The sequence below is a fragment of the Coffea eugenioides genome, chromosome 7 (genome assembly GCF_003713205.1).
Source record: "Coffea eugenioides isolate CCC68of chromosome 7, Ceug_1.0, whole genome shotgun sequence".
In the NCBI taxonomy this organism is placed as follows: Eukaryota; Viridiplantae; Streptophyta; class Magnoliopsida; order Gentianales; family Rubiaceae; genus Coffea; species Coffea eugenioides.
In genome coordinates, this window is record NC_040041.1 from 9,788,123 (window position 1) to 9,803,671 (window position 15,549).

Consider the following 15,549-nt stretch of genomic DNA (forward strand, 5'->3'; position numbering starts at 1 on the left):
ACTCAATAGTTGGTACAGGGCTCAGTATGCCTAAAGCCTTGCCATTAGAATAGGGATGTAATCAAATCGAATCGATCTCGACTATGGCAGAGAGAACGACTCAATAGTTGGTACAGGTCTCAGTGTGCCTAAAGTCTTACCATTAGAGTAGGGATGTAATCAAATCGAATCGAACTCGAGTATCGTCATACTCGAGCTCGACTTGACAAGCAAAAAGGATGCTCGAACTTGAACTCGAGCTCGATCTCAAGCGAGTAGTATTATTGGAAATCAAGTTCGACTTCGATACATTGCTTACAGATCTCGAGCTCGACTCACATGGATTTGATCATTGAGAGCCTTATCGAGTTCGAGTTAGAAAATTTCATTTTCTTGACAATTTTTGAACGAAAAGATATTATTACCCTTTAAAAAATTTTATACGACTTGAAACATTTTGTAAATTTAACCATTCTTTTGGGTATAAGGGTAATTTTATAATAATAATATATTAAAGAATTAAAATTTAAAACGATAAGGCTCAACAAACTTTCGAGTATTGCTTTTGGATACTCGAACTCGACTTATCGAGTCACTTGAACTCGATCAACCCAGGTTCGAGTCAAGTTTTTGACCGAGCTGCCCAGCCCTACATCAGAGGCAATCCGCAGCGCCCTTGCCAAGCCATGATTAAAGTTCTCGCTGGGATATGATATCGCATTTGCTAAAATACAATCTGCAGGTCTCTTTGTTTATTTGACTAATACCACCCCGTCTATTAGCTTTATTGTACTGATTATACTTTGGAATAATTTTTAGCTTATCTATAAAAAAAATTTACTAAAATACAAGGTGCCTAGATTGAGTTTTCAACGAGCGTCATAATTTGTGGCTTTGGATTCTCTACCCACTCAATTTCTGGGCCAATTTCTATTCCACTCTTTTTAAGGACAACAAGTGTATAGTTGCAACACTATTTTAGTATATGTACTTTAATATTTTACAAGACGTATTATTAGATATGAGTATTTGATCTAATGGTTTAATTTTTTAAAAAAATTTGTGAGCTTTTTAGGCATTTTGTAATGATTAAAGAGGAGGCGAAATAAGTTAAATTTTGTTACTAAATTGTGCAGGAGGAGGTGAAATAAGTTAACTCCAGTTGTTATGAAACTTTGTGAAGTCCGTTCGTCCCACCAAATTTGCTTTTAATTCATTCATTGCTATTCCATACCACACAAAAACGACGTCTAGTGACTAGTATATATTTTACTTTGTTAGGTGATTTTAAATGAGTTAGGTGTATTTTACAAAATATGGTCCAAGTTTGGCAAATTAGTTTGACTTTAATTTTGAGTTTGGCTCATGTAAATTAACTTACAAGCTCGACTCAAGTTGAACATAAATGAGCTTGATTTGAAATCAACTCTCTATTAAATCCCTGTGTGTTTCAACTCTATATAAGATGGAAAAGTGTGAAAGACAATGCACATAAATCTAGCTACACGAAGAAAAGCTCCTCTAACAAGAAAAAGAGAGCCATGGAACAAAATTTGTTGAGCAACATTGCCATATTGTTCTTAACCTTAATTCTTCCACTGCTCCTTTTACACAAAAAAAGGCAGAAAAAATCTCTGCCATCAAGCCCTCCTTCCTTGCCAATCTTAGGCCATCTTCATTTGCTAAAACCACCACTGCACAAAACCTTTAAGCACCTTTCTGATAAATATGGTCCAATATTTTCCCTAAGGTTTGGTAATCAACTTGCGGTTATAACATCTTCACCTGCTATTGTCGAAGAATGCTTAACCAAAAATGGCATTGTTTTCGCGAACAGGCCTTCTGGACTTGGTTCGAAGTACCTCAACTACGACGGTACCACTATAGCTACTGCCCCCTATGGTCCTCTCTGGAAAAGACTTCGAAGGATCTCTACTATGGAACTCTTCTCAGGAACTCGCCTTAACATGTTTTCGGCAAATCGACAGGATGAAACCAAGTTACTAGTGAAAAATCTATACAAAAAATCATCCCAGAATTTTGCAAGAGTGGAGATACGATCCCAGATGATGGAGATGACCATTAACAATATAATGACAATGTTTTCCGGAAAGCGGTATTATGGATATGAAGTGGAAGACAACAAGGAGGCTTTGCAATTTCGGGACATTGTTCGGGAAATGTTTGAGCTGGCGATTTTGAGTCCAGTGGATTATTTTCCAATTCTGAGATGGTTTGGTTATCAGAATCTGGAGAATAGAATGATTGCATTTCAGAAAAAATCTGATGAGTTCTTGCAACGTCTGCTAGACGAACAGCGAACTTCTCCAACTGGGGATGGAAGGAGGACGATTATGGAAATATTGCAGTCCATGCAAGAATTGGAACCTGAATTCTTTTCGGATGATATCATCAAAGGTTTTGTACTGGTACGTAGATTTAATACAGATCAGTGCTTAATGTCACTCCATGCACTTTCTAAAAAAGAAAGATTCAAACCCAAATTTGGAAATGATCATGAAAAATCACATTTACATAGGATTGTGACACAGTCCTTTCCACCACTCAACAATCCTAAGTTTGAGCAGCTATATACTACTTTTATCCTTATTTATCATGCACTCTTCAATGTTTATATCACCTTTCACTTTAAAGTTTTAATTTGCATGATATGCTGCTTGAAATTTTTTGTGTTTGAATACGCCCTGATGATGATATAGTGGTACCTTTTTTCTTTTTTAATTTTTTTGATAAGTGAGAGATTTTAAACCCAGAACCTCTTACTTATAATTTCTCTTACCTTATCACCTAACTCAATCCTTTCCCTAATATAGTGATATTTATCAAATGAAATAAATTAACAGAAGGGAGAAATATAATTTTGATCCCTAATGTTTGGGCTATATGTTAAACAGGTTCTTATTATTTAGATCAAACAAATATGATTGTCAAAATTTTTGATTTTCTTCGAATTTAGCACAATTAGTGGAAAACTACAATAGTTAACGGTTAAAATCAAATAGGCGCTAGTAAAAAATTTTGAGTTTATAATTTTGATCCCTAATGCTTAAGAGTATTGATCTATGTAATCGCTTAGATTTGAATATTTATGATCCCCAATATTTGGCCTATATATATTAAATAGGTTATTATTTGGATCAAACAAATGTGATTGTGAAAATTTTTGATCCCTAATGTTTAAGAATATTGATCTATATAATCCCTAATGTGACTTTATAATGTTGATCCCTAATGTTAAAGAGTATTGATCTGTATAATCTCTTAGATTTTAATAGTTATAATTAGCGTTTTAAGATGAAATTGCATTTCAAGCTGAAGCATGATGGTTCCTTTCATGGATTTCTGCTGCTTTTGCTCGTATCAGCAACGATTTAGCCAAATTGAGAACCATTTGGAATGTACTAAGCGTATCATTGATCAAAACTTTAAAAAGCGCATAGTGGAATAAACTCAAAATGAAAATGTGAAAAAGAAGCATGTAAGTGGCACATCATTTTCTCTTATAAATGAACTGCATAGTGCATAGGTAGGCAAAACCTTTTCTTGAATATCCAAATTTTTGGTGTTCCTTCAAATATTTCATAAAAAAGAAATGTAATAAATATCTTATACTTGTTGATGTACACACATAGATATATTACAAAAATACAACACTATTTTTAAAAAAAATGTTTAAAAAAAAGGTGAGAAAATACTTACTATTATTAAAATCTGGTGTTATGATTTACCATTTATCAATTTTCTTAGTGCACTTCATCACGGCAATACTTAGAGTAGTCTCACTTGTCACCAACCTCATGCCTTGAATCCTTCTATCTTTACCTCATTTAGATAGGAGATTATATGAAATATGACTTGGAATAATTATTATAATACTTTTTATGATGTGATGTATGTGAGATAAAAAGGTTGTTGAGAAAATAAAAAATTAATTGAAATTGTAATTGTGATACAAGTAAAATAATATTTAGAAAAAATATTGCTATTCAAACACTCTCGCTGTTACTTGTAGGACAATGTAAAACTAAACTAAGTCTGGATACTTCAACAAATTATTCTTGATTAAATTCTACTTAAGACTCTTAAATTATAGACGTATGCTGTTTAAACTTTAGACTTCATTTTTTGAATAAGTTACTTCCTAAAATATGAAATTTATTCACTTTAGTCCTTAAGCTTCATTTTCAGATACTTTGCCCCCTAGAGTATAAGACCTACCCAACAAAATTTTCAAAACTAATGGAATAGTAGGCAAGTGATGCTCAAAGTTTGAGGAGTAAAGTGAGATGGATTTAAGGTTTCCAAATATGAAGTTTAAGAACTAAAGTAGAATGAATTTCATATTTTATGGGGTAAATTATCCAAAAATGAAATTTAAGGGCTAAAAGTGGAAGTGCATCCATAGTGTAAGGCTCCAAAGTGGAATTTAGCCACTAATCTTTCTACTAATTGCTACCAAAATTGGGATGAGTTAATGCAGTCCAAGCTCTTGACCAATTAAGCAACACTGATACATTGAGCATCAGTTTAGTTCGACCCCAAATATTGACAAGTAAAATTGCATTTTTTTTTCCTTTTCCAAAAGTCTTAACTTGATTTTAATACTGGTGTGCCAAGATTCTACTGGCTGCTGGATCAGAGACTTCATCTTCAACAATAGAGTGGACTATGTCTCTTCTGCTCAACCATCCTAAAGAGCTGGAAAGGGCTAGAGCTGAGCTAGATAAAAACATTGGTCAAAATCGTTTGGTGGAAGAAGAAGATCTGCCTAAGCTGCCTTATCTCCAAAGCATCATCTATGAATCACAAAGATTACTTCCAGCCACTCCGATTCTTCTTCCACGTGCATCATCAAGTGATTGCACCATTGGAAACTACACCATACCCTCTACAACTATATTGATTGTAAATGCTTGGGCTATTCATAGGGATCCTCAGCTGTGGGATGACCCTGAGAGTTTCAAGCCAGAAAGGTTCTTAGGCTTGGAAAATGATGCATACAAGCATAAGTTCATACCATTTGGTCTTGGTAGGAGGAAATGTCCTGGCGCTGGCCTCGCCAATCGGCTGGTGGGATTGACTCTGGGATCATTAATTCAGTGCTTTGAATGGGAGAGGATCAGCAATGAGTTGGTAGACTTGTCTGAAGGTACAGGTATTACAATGTCTAAAGCCTCGCCGTTGGAGGCAATTTGCAAGCCTCGTGAATCCATGGTCAAATTTCTTGCTGGGATTTGATGGCATTTGCTCAAATAGAAATAAGTGGCCGTACGTCTATTTTGACTTTTTAACTTGTAACACTATTTTAGTTGTAGCAGATAATATGTATGTTAATGCATGACCAAAGGATAAAGATTGGTCCCAATTAAAAAAAAATGCAGATGGATCGATATAGAATATGAAAGAAATAAAAAGATTGTGTTATATGGAAATGGATTAGTTCCACTTTGTACTCTTCAATTATACTTGCATTTTTCTTTTGGTCCTTTAATTTTAAAAAGGGACACTATAGTCCCTAAAATATAAAATTTGTCCTACTTATTTAAAATCGTTGATGGAATTAAGAACTAAAGTAAGACAAATTTCGTAATTTAGGAACTAAAGTGAGACGGGTTGTATACTTCAGGGACTAAAGTATCCCAAATTAAAGTTCAAAAACCAAAATAGAGATTCGAATATAGTTAAAGAGTGCATATTGCAATTAATCCTATAGAAATTGCGAGTGCATGTATAACTAAAAAGTGAGAAGAATAAATCCAATAAAAACTTCTAAAATTAAAAGCTTTTTATTATTCAATTAATATAAATCTACTTAGCAAACCACCACGAGGAATAATAGACCCGACCGGGATTTCCATTGTGGTTATCAAGGGTTATCACAATCAGGATGAGTTAATGCAAGCCAGCCACTTGAGTAATGGATAACTGTTTACGTTGCATGATTTTAGTATGTTTTACTATTTAGTTTTTGGTGTGTTTTCTTCATTTTAATAGCTAAATAATTAGGCTTCTAGTGAAAATTTGTGGTTTAAGTGAGAAACGTTACATTTTTATGCAATTAAGTGGTTTAAACTTCATGTTTTTATAAGTTTTAATTATTCAATCATCAATTAGAATGAAGTGACAAAATATTTGGATGGCCCTTGATGATTTTGAAGTGATATCAAGTGAACATGAAGTGTATAATATTCATGAAATGCAATCAAGTTCAAGGAAGAAAAAATTGATAACTATGACACCTTCTAGTATTTTAGTTATAACTTTAACTACAAGTATTAGATTAAAATGATCCTTGAATTATTTAAAGCTAAGATGTAGGCCTATATTTTTTGTGAGATATCCAAATCCAATTCATGCGTTTTCATGGTCAAAAAGTTGAAATATAGCATTACATTTCTGCTGCAAAATTTGAAATAGGGTTCTAACCATTAGGGGTACTTTGGTTGCTTCTAAGTCTATAGAGTTCCAAATAACTTGATTCTTGATGCATTGAAAAGTTAACTCAAAGGTTTCAACTTTCATTCTTGGTATAAGAGCTAGTTTGGCTTCCATGATCAAGAAAATTGCAGTCCAAGTTGATTAAAAAATAGAGCAAAGTCGAAGGTTAGTCAAAAAGTGCAAAACCTGCAATCAACTGGATATGCGACCTGGGTACCTGAGGCATAACTCGCGGATCTTGCCTCATGGATCCTGATTTCAGCTATGCAAGTGGTAGAGCAACTTGAAGCTTGTTTTCACAAACTTTTTGACTCTTTCATGCCAGTGGATATTACATTGAGTTACTCAATGTATAACTATACACACCTATGGACTTATTCGATTTTGATATGAAGACTAATATTTGCTTGAAATTAGCTAAAGTTAGCTGGTGGCCATCTTGTAAGACTATGAAGCAAGTCAAAGTAAAATGTAAAGCATGTTGTTGTCCATGATGCTAATGAGATGCTATTCTCTCCTATTACTTACACAAGATTCAATTACATCTACAAAATTAGGAGATTAGTTGAATACACTAAAGGTCCAAAAACAATGTTCTTAAATGTGAAGGATTAAGAAAAAAAATTAAATTATACAATTTAAAGAAATAAAAAATATATAGAAATTTTAGAAATTGTAAGGTTAAATGTGATGTATAGGTTAACGTGCAATTTTAGAACTTGTGCCACCACTATCTCTAGACTAAATCTTTTTCAACTTGAATTAATTTGCACTGTGTACATGAACTACCAATCTTAAGAACTTCAGTATTTCATATTATCACTTTATTGCGCATTGTTCAATTAATTTTAACAATTAATGAATTGCTCTATCTTATGTTCTAAGGAAAAGACTTTCCTATCCCTAATTTATGGCTTTTTAAAAAAAATATTGTTATCCATTTAGGACTGCTAAAATCTTGTTATTCAAAAAATAGCTTCCACATTTTTATTGGTCATCAATAAATTAGAGACGTATGTTGCACATTAAGTTTTTAAGATGCAAACTACAAATTGGTGATAGTTTGAGCTTGAAAATTTTTTTTTTGGGCAAGTTTGAGCTTGCAATTTTCATACACCCCTTCAACTTCCAGTCTAACATGGTTTCCACAATAATGTGCTAAGTTGCTACTAACTGCAGGATCAAACACTTTAGCCATCACAGTAGAGTGGGCTATGTCTGTTCTGCTTAATCATCCTCAAGACCTGAAAAGCGCTAGAGCCGACCTAGATAAAACCATTGGTCAAAACCATTTATTAGAAGAACAAGATCATCCTAAGCTGCCTTATCTCCAAAACATCATTTATGAATCACAAATATTATATCTATCGGGCTGCTTCTTGTTCCACACGAATCATCAAGTGATTGCACCATAGGAAACTACAAATACACACACACACACACAGAGGCAAACACATACACATACACGATTACCTTGCATTTTAATAGCATTGCAAAACCTTGCCACTCTTGATTGTATTAATAATAATGAAATGTGCAGTTGTAAAAGATAAAATTTGCATGTATATTGGTGCCATCAAGTATATCAATTCCTGAGAAAGGGTTGGATGGACGGTAAAATGGAAGAAAATGTAAGTAGGAGATTCTAGATTTAAAATTCTTCACTTACAAAAGAAAAAGACAAAAAAAAGTAAACCAATCCCTATCAGCACCTCTCTAAAAGATGGAAATGGACATTATACAATGCATATAAATAGTCCCCACACAAAACTTCACTTATAGGAAAAAGAGAGCCATGGAACAAAATTTCTTCAGCAACGTTTCGTTATTGTTCTTTCTTCTCTTTAGCTTTACCCTATCGCTCCTCCTTTTTCACAAACAACGACAGAGAAAAACCCTGCCACCAAGTCCTCATTCCTTGCCAATAGTAGGCCATCTTCATCTGGCAAAACAACCACCGCACAAAACCCTGAAGCACCTATCTGATAAATATGGTCCAATATTTTCGCTAAGGTTTGGTAATCAACTTGTGGTTGTAATATCTTCATCGGCTACTGTCGAAGAATGCTTCAAGAAAAACAACATTATTTTTGCTAATAGGCCTCATTCCCTTGCCGGGAAATACCTCAACTATGAATACACCACCATAACTACCACGCTTTATGGTTCTCGAAAATATTCTATCATGCACCAAATTTTAATAAAATATAAATACCCCGTTTTCTACAAATATATAGATTGTTTATTGAGTAAAGAATATTAGGTATTGATCCCACAGAGAAAATTGTCAATTACCGTTAGTTTTTAAATTTCTTTATTATTTAGACTGTCACAAATATAAGAAATTAAATCTACACTCCAAACATAAAATAAAAGTAACAAAAATGATTTTAAAAAGCTCTTAGGATTTTGGAATTCCTTACTACTCTTGCAAGTGAAAATTACAAGTTAGTTGTGACGTGCGCGGAGTATACATATACAATTAAGCTCATCCTAATCAAGTTTTACATTTATAAACTCCTAAATACCCCACACGCGATTTATCGCAAGTATACGAATCGTGAGCGAGTATAGGGTATTAAGGGTCGATCCCACAAGGAAGATTGCAATTACCGGTACTACTAAAGCTTCTCTATTATTTAGACTATCAATGAATTATAACAAATTAAACCTACTGAAATTATACAAAATAACAAATGAAAGCTCCTTAGGTTGTGGTATCCCTAACTACTCATGCAAGTGTTATATTTGGATCATTGAGTACTACATCTAGGCTAGTATGGTGTAATTTCCTTATGCATTTGAATCCTACTTTCGTAGTGAATCAATTATACTTATAACTAATCCATACCTATTCTCATGGTTATGAAATTAGCTACAAGTTCATTTCTTCAATGAAATTACATGAAATGAATCACTAAAAACCACATAAGTGCACCTCTACTTTCGTGAGTGTACTCCCTATGTTTAGCACTTCTTGAACTAGTGTTAAATCTCAATTTTCATTGCAGAAACAACACCTTAGATCATCACAATCAATGGTACCAGATTAATCATGATTTAAAGAGCTAAAATGCTAAATAACTTGCTCAAATCATAGCAGTCAAATAGCCAAATAATAAGCACTAACAATCATAGAAAGTTCAACCAAACCCAAGGTATAAACTTTAGAAACACATAATAAACACAAAATCCAGAACTTGTATATTAACTAAACTTGGAATCAAATACAAAGATAAAGAGTTTGGAAGGAATACAACCCTCGTCACATGAGCTTTCTTCCTTGCCTTCTTCATCCTCCATCTTCATCCTAATCTAGATAATAAACAAGAATGGAAAAGCTACACTACTCTATACTAAGCTAAACTAACACTAGGGAGATGAAAGAGCTACATTTCTGCAGCTTCAAGCTTTCTCCCGTAGCTCACTCTATATTTTTCTGCTATGAACTCCCCATCTCCTTTTTTGCAATGAATTTGGCTATTTAATGATGAAAGGTGGTCAAGAAATGAGGATTACATCTCCCTTTTACAGCTGGGAATGTTTCTCACATGTCTAGCATCCAATGTGAGTTGGTGGAGGTGAAATTGAGTTTTACGCGTACAGAGCAGCCTTTTCTGACCAGTGATCCGAGCTGCTACAGTACCTCGGATCCGTATGGATCCGAGCTCGGATCCACTAACCCAGAAACAACCGAGGGTTCGGATGAATAGTGGATCCGAGTGTGGATCACTTGCTCTGTTTTTGGCCCAACTTCAACCGATCTTTTCTTGATGATAAAAGCTGATTTAGCTCTTGACCAAAACATTAAACTTGTAGCCCTTTGAGTTAGCTTTCCAATGCATCAAGAATCACCTCATTTGGATCTGTGTAGGCTGAGAAATGACTGAAATACCCTTACCTACTCATTGCCCTGTTCCAGTTTCGACCAGTAGAAATTTGCTATTGTAATTCGGCATTTTGACCTGGAAAACCTTCAAACTGGATTTAGATGTCTTCACCAAAGTTGTAGATCTATCTCTTATCTTCAAATGGGTTCAAGAATCATCCCAATCCGATCATTGTAACTCAAGTTATAGCCGAAATACGAAAATGTGTCAAAACTGTCAAAATACACAAAATCCAAGTAAAAAAGTGATAAAAACCTCATTTAATCACTTAAAAACATTTATTCACCAATTATAGCCAAAATGATTCATATTCTTCCAATAATATAACCAAAGTGACTAAAAATAATATAAAATGTCATACAATTATTACGTAAATTAGTCACTTATCAAACTCCCCCACACTTAAATCATTGCTTGTCCTCAAGCAATTCACACATAATCAAATGCAATGATTCAAGAGGTGAAACAATATATGCACTTTGTCCAATTTAATTCCTCAAGACTTGGAAAATAATCATTATACAATTATTCAATTTACACTAAATACTCATAATATCAAGTAAAGGAAAGATAATTATACCCTAAATTCAACAAGTTAAACTTAATCTCTTACCCTAACTTAATTTTACAAATAAGCGAATCACATAGTCAATTTATAGCTTTCCTCCTCCTATAATCATCTTTTTCTCAAAATTCTATAACTAAGAGGGATTTATTCACACAAATTTTACTTAAATAGTGAGAATGCCTTTTTACGCGAAAATCGACACTTTTAGGTGAAGATCCCCGGTTACTCAATATTTCACTTATTCAAGTTGCTATGCATACTCTTAATTCAAGTACCTTTTTACGCGAATGTCGACATTTGTTGATGCCAACCCCCGGTTACTCGGTACATGAATCATTGGAGTAGAACAATTTTTATTTACTTTCTCTTTTTTTTTTCTTTTTCAGAAATAAAGGACAATAAATAGATAACCCCTCTTAGAAAATATATAAGAATAATCAAAGGAGGAATATAACCTTTATCGACTATATCAATCACTTACTTGCAAAATTAAGTAAAGAGAAGAAATCTCATTAAACATGTAAAATTATAGGCATAATTTTCCTCACTTTACCAAATATACTTTCTAAAATGTAAAAATTCTAATTGCATAATACTATTTCCAAGTTAAATGAGGACTAAACCTTCCAACATACATATAAAGTTTCAACAATTGGAAGAATATAAACATTTAAAGTTGGAACAAATTAGCCCTTTTTGAATGAAAATGCAAAAATTTGAAGAACTTTTGGGCCATAGTGACATATTGGACAAGATGTTAGACAAATTTTGACGGAGTTTCCCCGTATAAATGGAAGAAAACTCCCTGCCAACAAACCCAATTTCAGGCAAATTATCCACATGGCAAATAATTCAAACATAACTCCAATATTTCTAAGCATTTATATCCACAAAATATCATCACATGGCAAGTAAATGCAAGTTTAATATTTTCCTCTCCCACACTTAAACTTCACATTGTCCTCAATGTGAGAAAGGAAAAATAACGAAAATAAGAGAAAGTAATACTCCCCTAATGAACTTGCGCGATCCGAATCCATGGCAATGTGATGAATTTCCAACTTTACTTGAAAGAATGGAGACTTCAATTAATGCACCTTGAAAAAAAGACAAAAATACAATTCTTAAGAATAAAAGCTTGCAACCAACAAGAAGAAAAGTGGAGTTGAAGGAGGAAAAAGAGGGAAGAATGAAGAAAAGTGGTCCGAGGCTTCGTTTGGAAAGGATCCGAGGTCGTTTTTGAAAGGATCCGAGGACGGATCATGATAAGTGAGCTCGGATCAAGAAGCTCAAATTTTTTCTGATTGCAGAAGTGGATCCGAGGCCTCGGATCCATATGGATCCGAGCTCGGATCAAGAAGCTCGAAGTTTTTCTCTGATTGCAGAAGTGGATCCGAGGCCTTGGATCCATATGGATCCGAGGCCTTGGATCCATTGAATCTGCACTTATTGCAGAATTTTTGCAATTTTCAGTTTGACCTCAATTCTTCAAAATACACCCTAGATCATTTCTATGTCAAAATAAACCATTCACACACATGTAAAATGATCTAAACATGCATTCTAAACCTCTTTAATGCATCAAAAACCATAATTACTGAATTTGAGGTATTGAGATCTTTGATCAAACTTCGCCTTTTTCACCTCATTTGGTCACTTTTGCATCTTTTTCCAAAACCTACAAATGAAAAATAACAAAATAACTCAAACTTATACTTTAAACATAAAATCACTCCAAAGTAACACCAACTTAAACAAGCATTGGGTTGCCTCCCAATAAGCGCTTCTTTAAAGTCAATAGCTTGACTATATCACCTCATTTTTCAAGGAGGCTTAGTTAACGAATAATCCACCATTTTAGGCCTTGGTGGATCATTGTAAGGTGACTTAATAGAAAAAGCCACATGAACTAATGATGTGAGAAATGGAAGTGACTTACCTATTCCAAGTGTTTCATAGATATTACCTTGAATATGCACCACTTGAGAATTTACCAAAGGAAATGTCATGAGAGTATCTTGGGCAGCAATACCCTTAGAACCTATACTTTCAATGCACTCCTCAAGAGGGGTGAAAAATGAGTCATTAAAACTCACCTCTTGAGGCTCAAAGTTAGTTTCAAAGGTATTATCATGTGAAATGGATATTTGCTCATTGAAATATAATTGAGATTCATCATTTTCATCCAAATGCAATCCATTTTCACATACAACATTTCCACGATTCATGCTAGGATCATTTTGCAAATTATTAGAAGAAATAACTTCACACAATACATTCAATTGCTCATGTATTCTACCATAGTGAGAAGCTAATTCATCTATTCTTTCCTCAATCCTATCAAAACGGTCGGAAGTTGCATTTGCTAGCTTTTCTAAAGCTAACTCCCAAGATGGCTTAGAATCATTAGCTACTCTTTCTATTGCCAACTCCCAAGATGGTTTTGATTCATATTGGACACTTTCAGGTTGGTGATCATAAAAATATGAATTATCACTATAAGTACATTGATTATTCCAACCATAAGCAGGAGAATTGCTCCAATTAGCACTATATTGATCAAACAAGGATTGTAATGCTCTAATTCATCATAATAATCCACATTTTGTGCTTGCATACATGTATTAATAGCATGATAACCTCCACACAAGTCACAAATCACATGATAAGAATTGAAAGCATTAACATTCCTCCCTTGCTCAATTTCATGCATCATGGTGTCCATTTGAACTTGTAACTTAATTACATCAAATTTTGCCTTTAAGCACCTTAAACCATCTTCAAAAGATATACATTCAGTAAATTCTTGGTTACCTCTGTTGAAGGAGCTTTGCACTTGGTAACCATCCATTTCCAATCTTCCACTTCTCAAGCATTGTCCTCCAAATTGACCTACCCTTCTCATTACCTAAAATTGCTTTTAAACAACCTCAAAAGCAAAATTAGTAAGAAAAATAGGTAATGAAACATACACACATAAAATACAAAAATGACAGAAAATAACATTCACATTATAACTAATATTATGTCTAAACTAATAAAGTTGCTCTTCACACCGATATTGCCAAATCTTCCCCGGCAACGGCGCCAAAAACTTGACGTGCGCGGAGTATACATATACAATTAAGCTCATCCTAATCAAGTTTTACATTTATAAACTCCTAAATACCCCACACGCGATTTATCGCAAGTATACGAATCGTGAGCGAGTATAGGGTATTAAGGGTCGATCCCACAAGGAAGATTGCAATTACCGGTACTACTAAAGCTTCTCTATTATTTAGACTATCAATGAATTATAACAAATTAAACCTACTGAAATTATACAAAATAACAAATGAAAGCTCCTTAGGTTGTGGTATCCCTAACTACTCATGCAAGTGTTATATTTGGATCATTGAGTACTACATCTAGGCTAGTTATGGTGTAATTTCCTTATGCATTTGAATCCTACTTTCGTAGTGAATCAATTATACTTATAACTAATCCATACCTATTCTCATGGTTATGAAATTAGCTACAAGTTCATTTCTTCAATGAAATTACATGAAATGAATCACTAAAAACCACATAAGTGCACCTCTACTTTCGTGAGTGTACTCCCTATGTTTAGCACTTCTTGAACTAGTGTTAAATCTCAATTTTCATTGCAGAAACAACACCTTAGATCATCACAATCAATGGTACCAGATTAATCATGATTTAAAGAGCTAAAATGCTAAATAACTTGCTCAAATCATAGCAGTCAAATAGCCAAATAATAAGCACTAACAATCATAGAAAGTTCAACCAAACCCAAGGTATAAACTTTAGAAACACATAATAAACACAAAATCCAGAACTTGTATATTAACTAAACTTGGAATCAAATACAAAGATAAAGAGTTTGGAAGGAATACAACCCTCGTCACATGAGCTTTCTTCCTTGCCTTCTTCATCCTCCATCTTCATCCTAATCTAGATAATAAACAAGAATGGAAAAGCTACACTACTCTATACTAAGCTAAACTAACACTAGGGAGATGAAAGAGCTACATTTCTGCAGCTTCAAGCTTTCTCCCGTAGCTCACTCTATATTTTTCTGCTATGAACTCCCCATCTCCTTTTTTGCAATGAATTTGGCTATTTAATGATGAAAGGTGGTCAAGAAATGAGGATTACATCTCCCTTTTACAGCTGGGAATGTTTCTCACATGTCTAGCATCCAATGTGAGTTGGTGGAGGTGAAATTGAGTTTTACGCGTACAGAGCAGCCTTTTCTGACCAGTGATCCGAGCTGCTACAGTACCTCGGATCCGTATGGATCCGAGCTCAGATCCACTAACCCAGAAACAACCGAGGGTTCGGATGAATAGTGGATCCGAGTGTGGATCACTTGCTCTATTTTTGGCCCAACTTCAACCGATCTTTTCTTGATGATAAAAGCTGATTTAGCTCTTGACCAAAACATAAAACTTGTAGCCCTTTGAGTTAGCTTTCCAATGCATCAAGAATCACCTCATTTGGATCTGTGTAGGCTGAGAAATGACTGAAATACCCTTACCTGCTCATTGCCCTGTTCCAGTTTCGACCAGTAGAAATTTGCTATTGTAATTCGGCATTTTGACCTGGAAAACCTTCAAACTGGATTTAGATGTCTTCACCAAAGTTGTA

The 15,549-nt window shown here is 34.1% G+C and overlaps 1 protein-coding gene across 1 annotated transcript; it reads left to right on the forward strand.

The window, feature by feature from the left end:
• The first annotated feature begins 1,520 nt into the window (after positions 1 to 1,520).
• On the forward strand, positions 1,521 to 5,238 carry LOC113776826 (cytochrome P450 81E8-like). The gene is made up of 2 exons (XM_027321883.1): positions 1,521 to 2,408; positions 4,618 to 5,238. Exons 1-2 carry the CDS (start codon positions 1,521 to 1,523, stop codon positions 5,236 to 5,238), a joined length of 1,509 nt encoding a protein of 502 aa, XP_027177684.1.
• Positions 5,239 to 15,549: the final 10,311 nt, after the last annotated feature.

Excerpts from the sequence above, each read along its gene's own strand:
- LOC113776826 (XM_027321883.1), top strand. The coding sequence starts at position 1,521 with ATGGAACAAAATTTGTTGAGCAACATTGCCATATTGTTCTTAACCTTA. Across the intron at positions 2,409-4,617 it reads TCATCAAAGGTTTTGTACTG|ATTCTACTGGCTGCTGGATC; the intron begins GTACGTAGATTT and ends TGGTGTGCCAAG.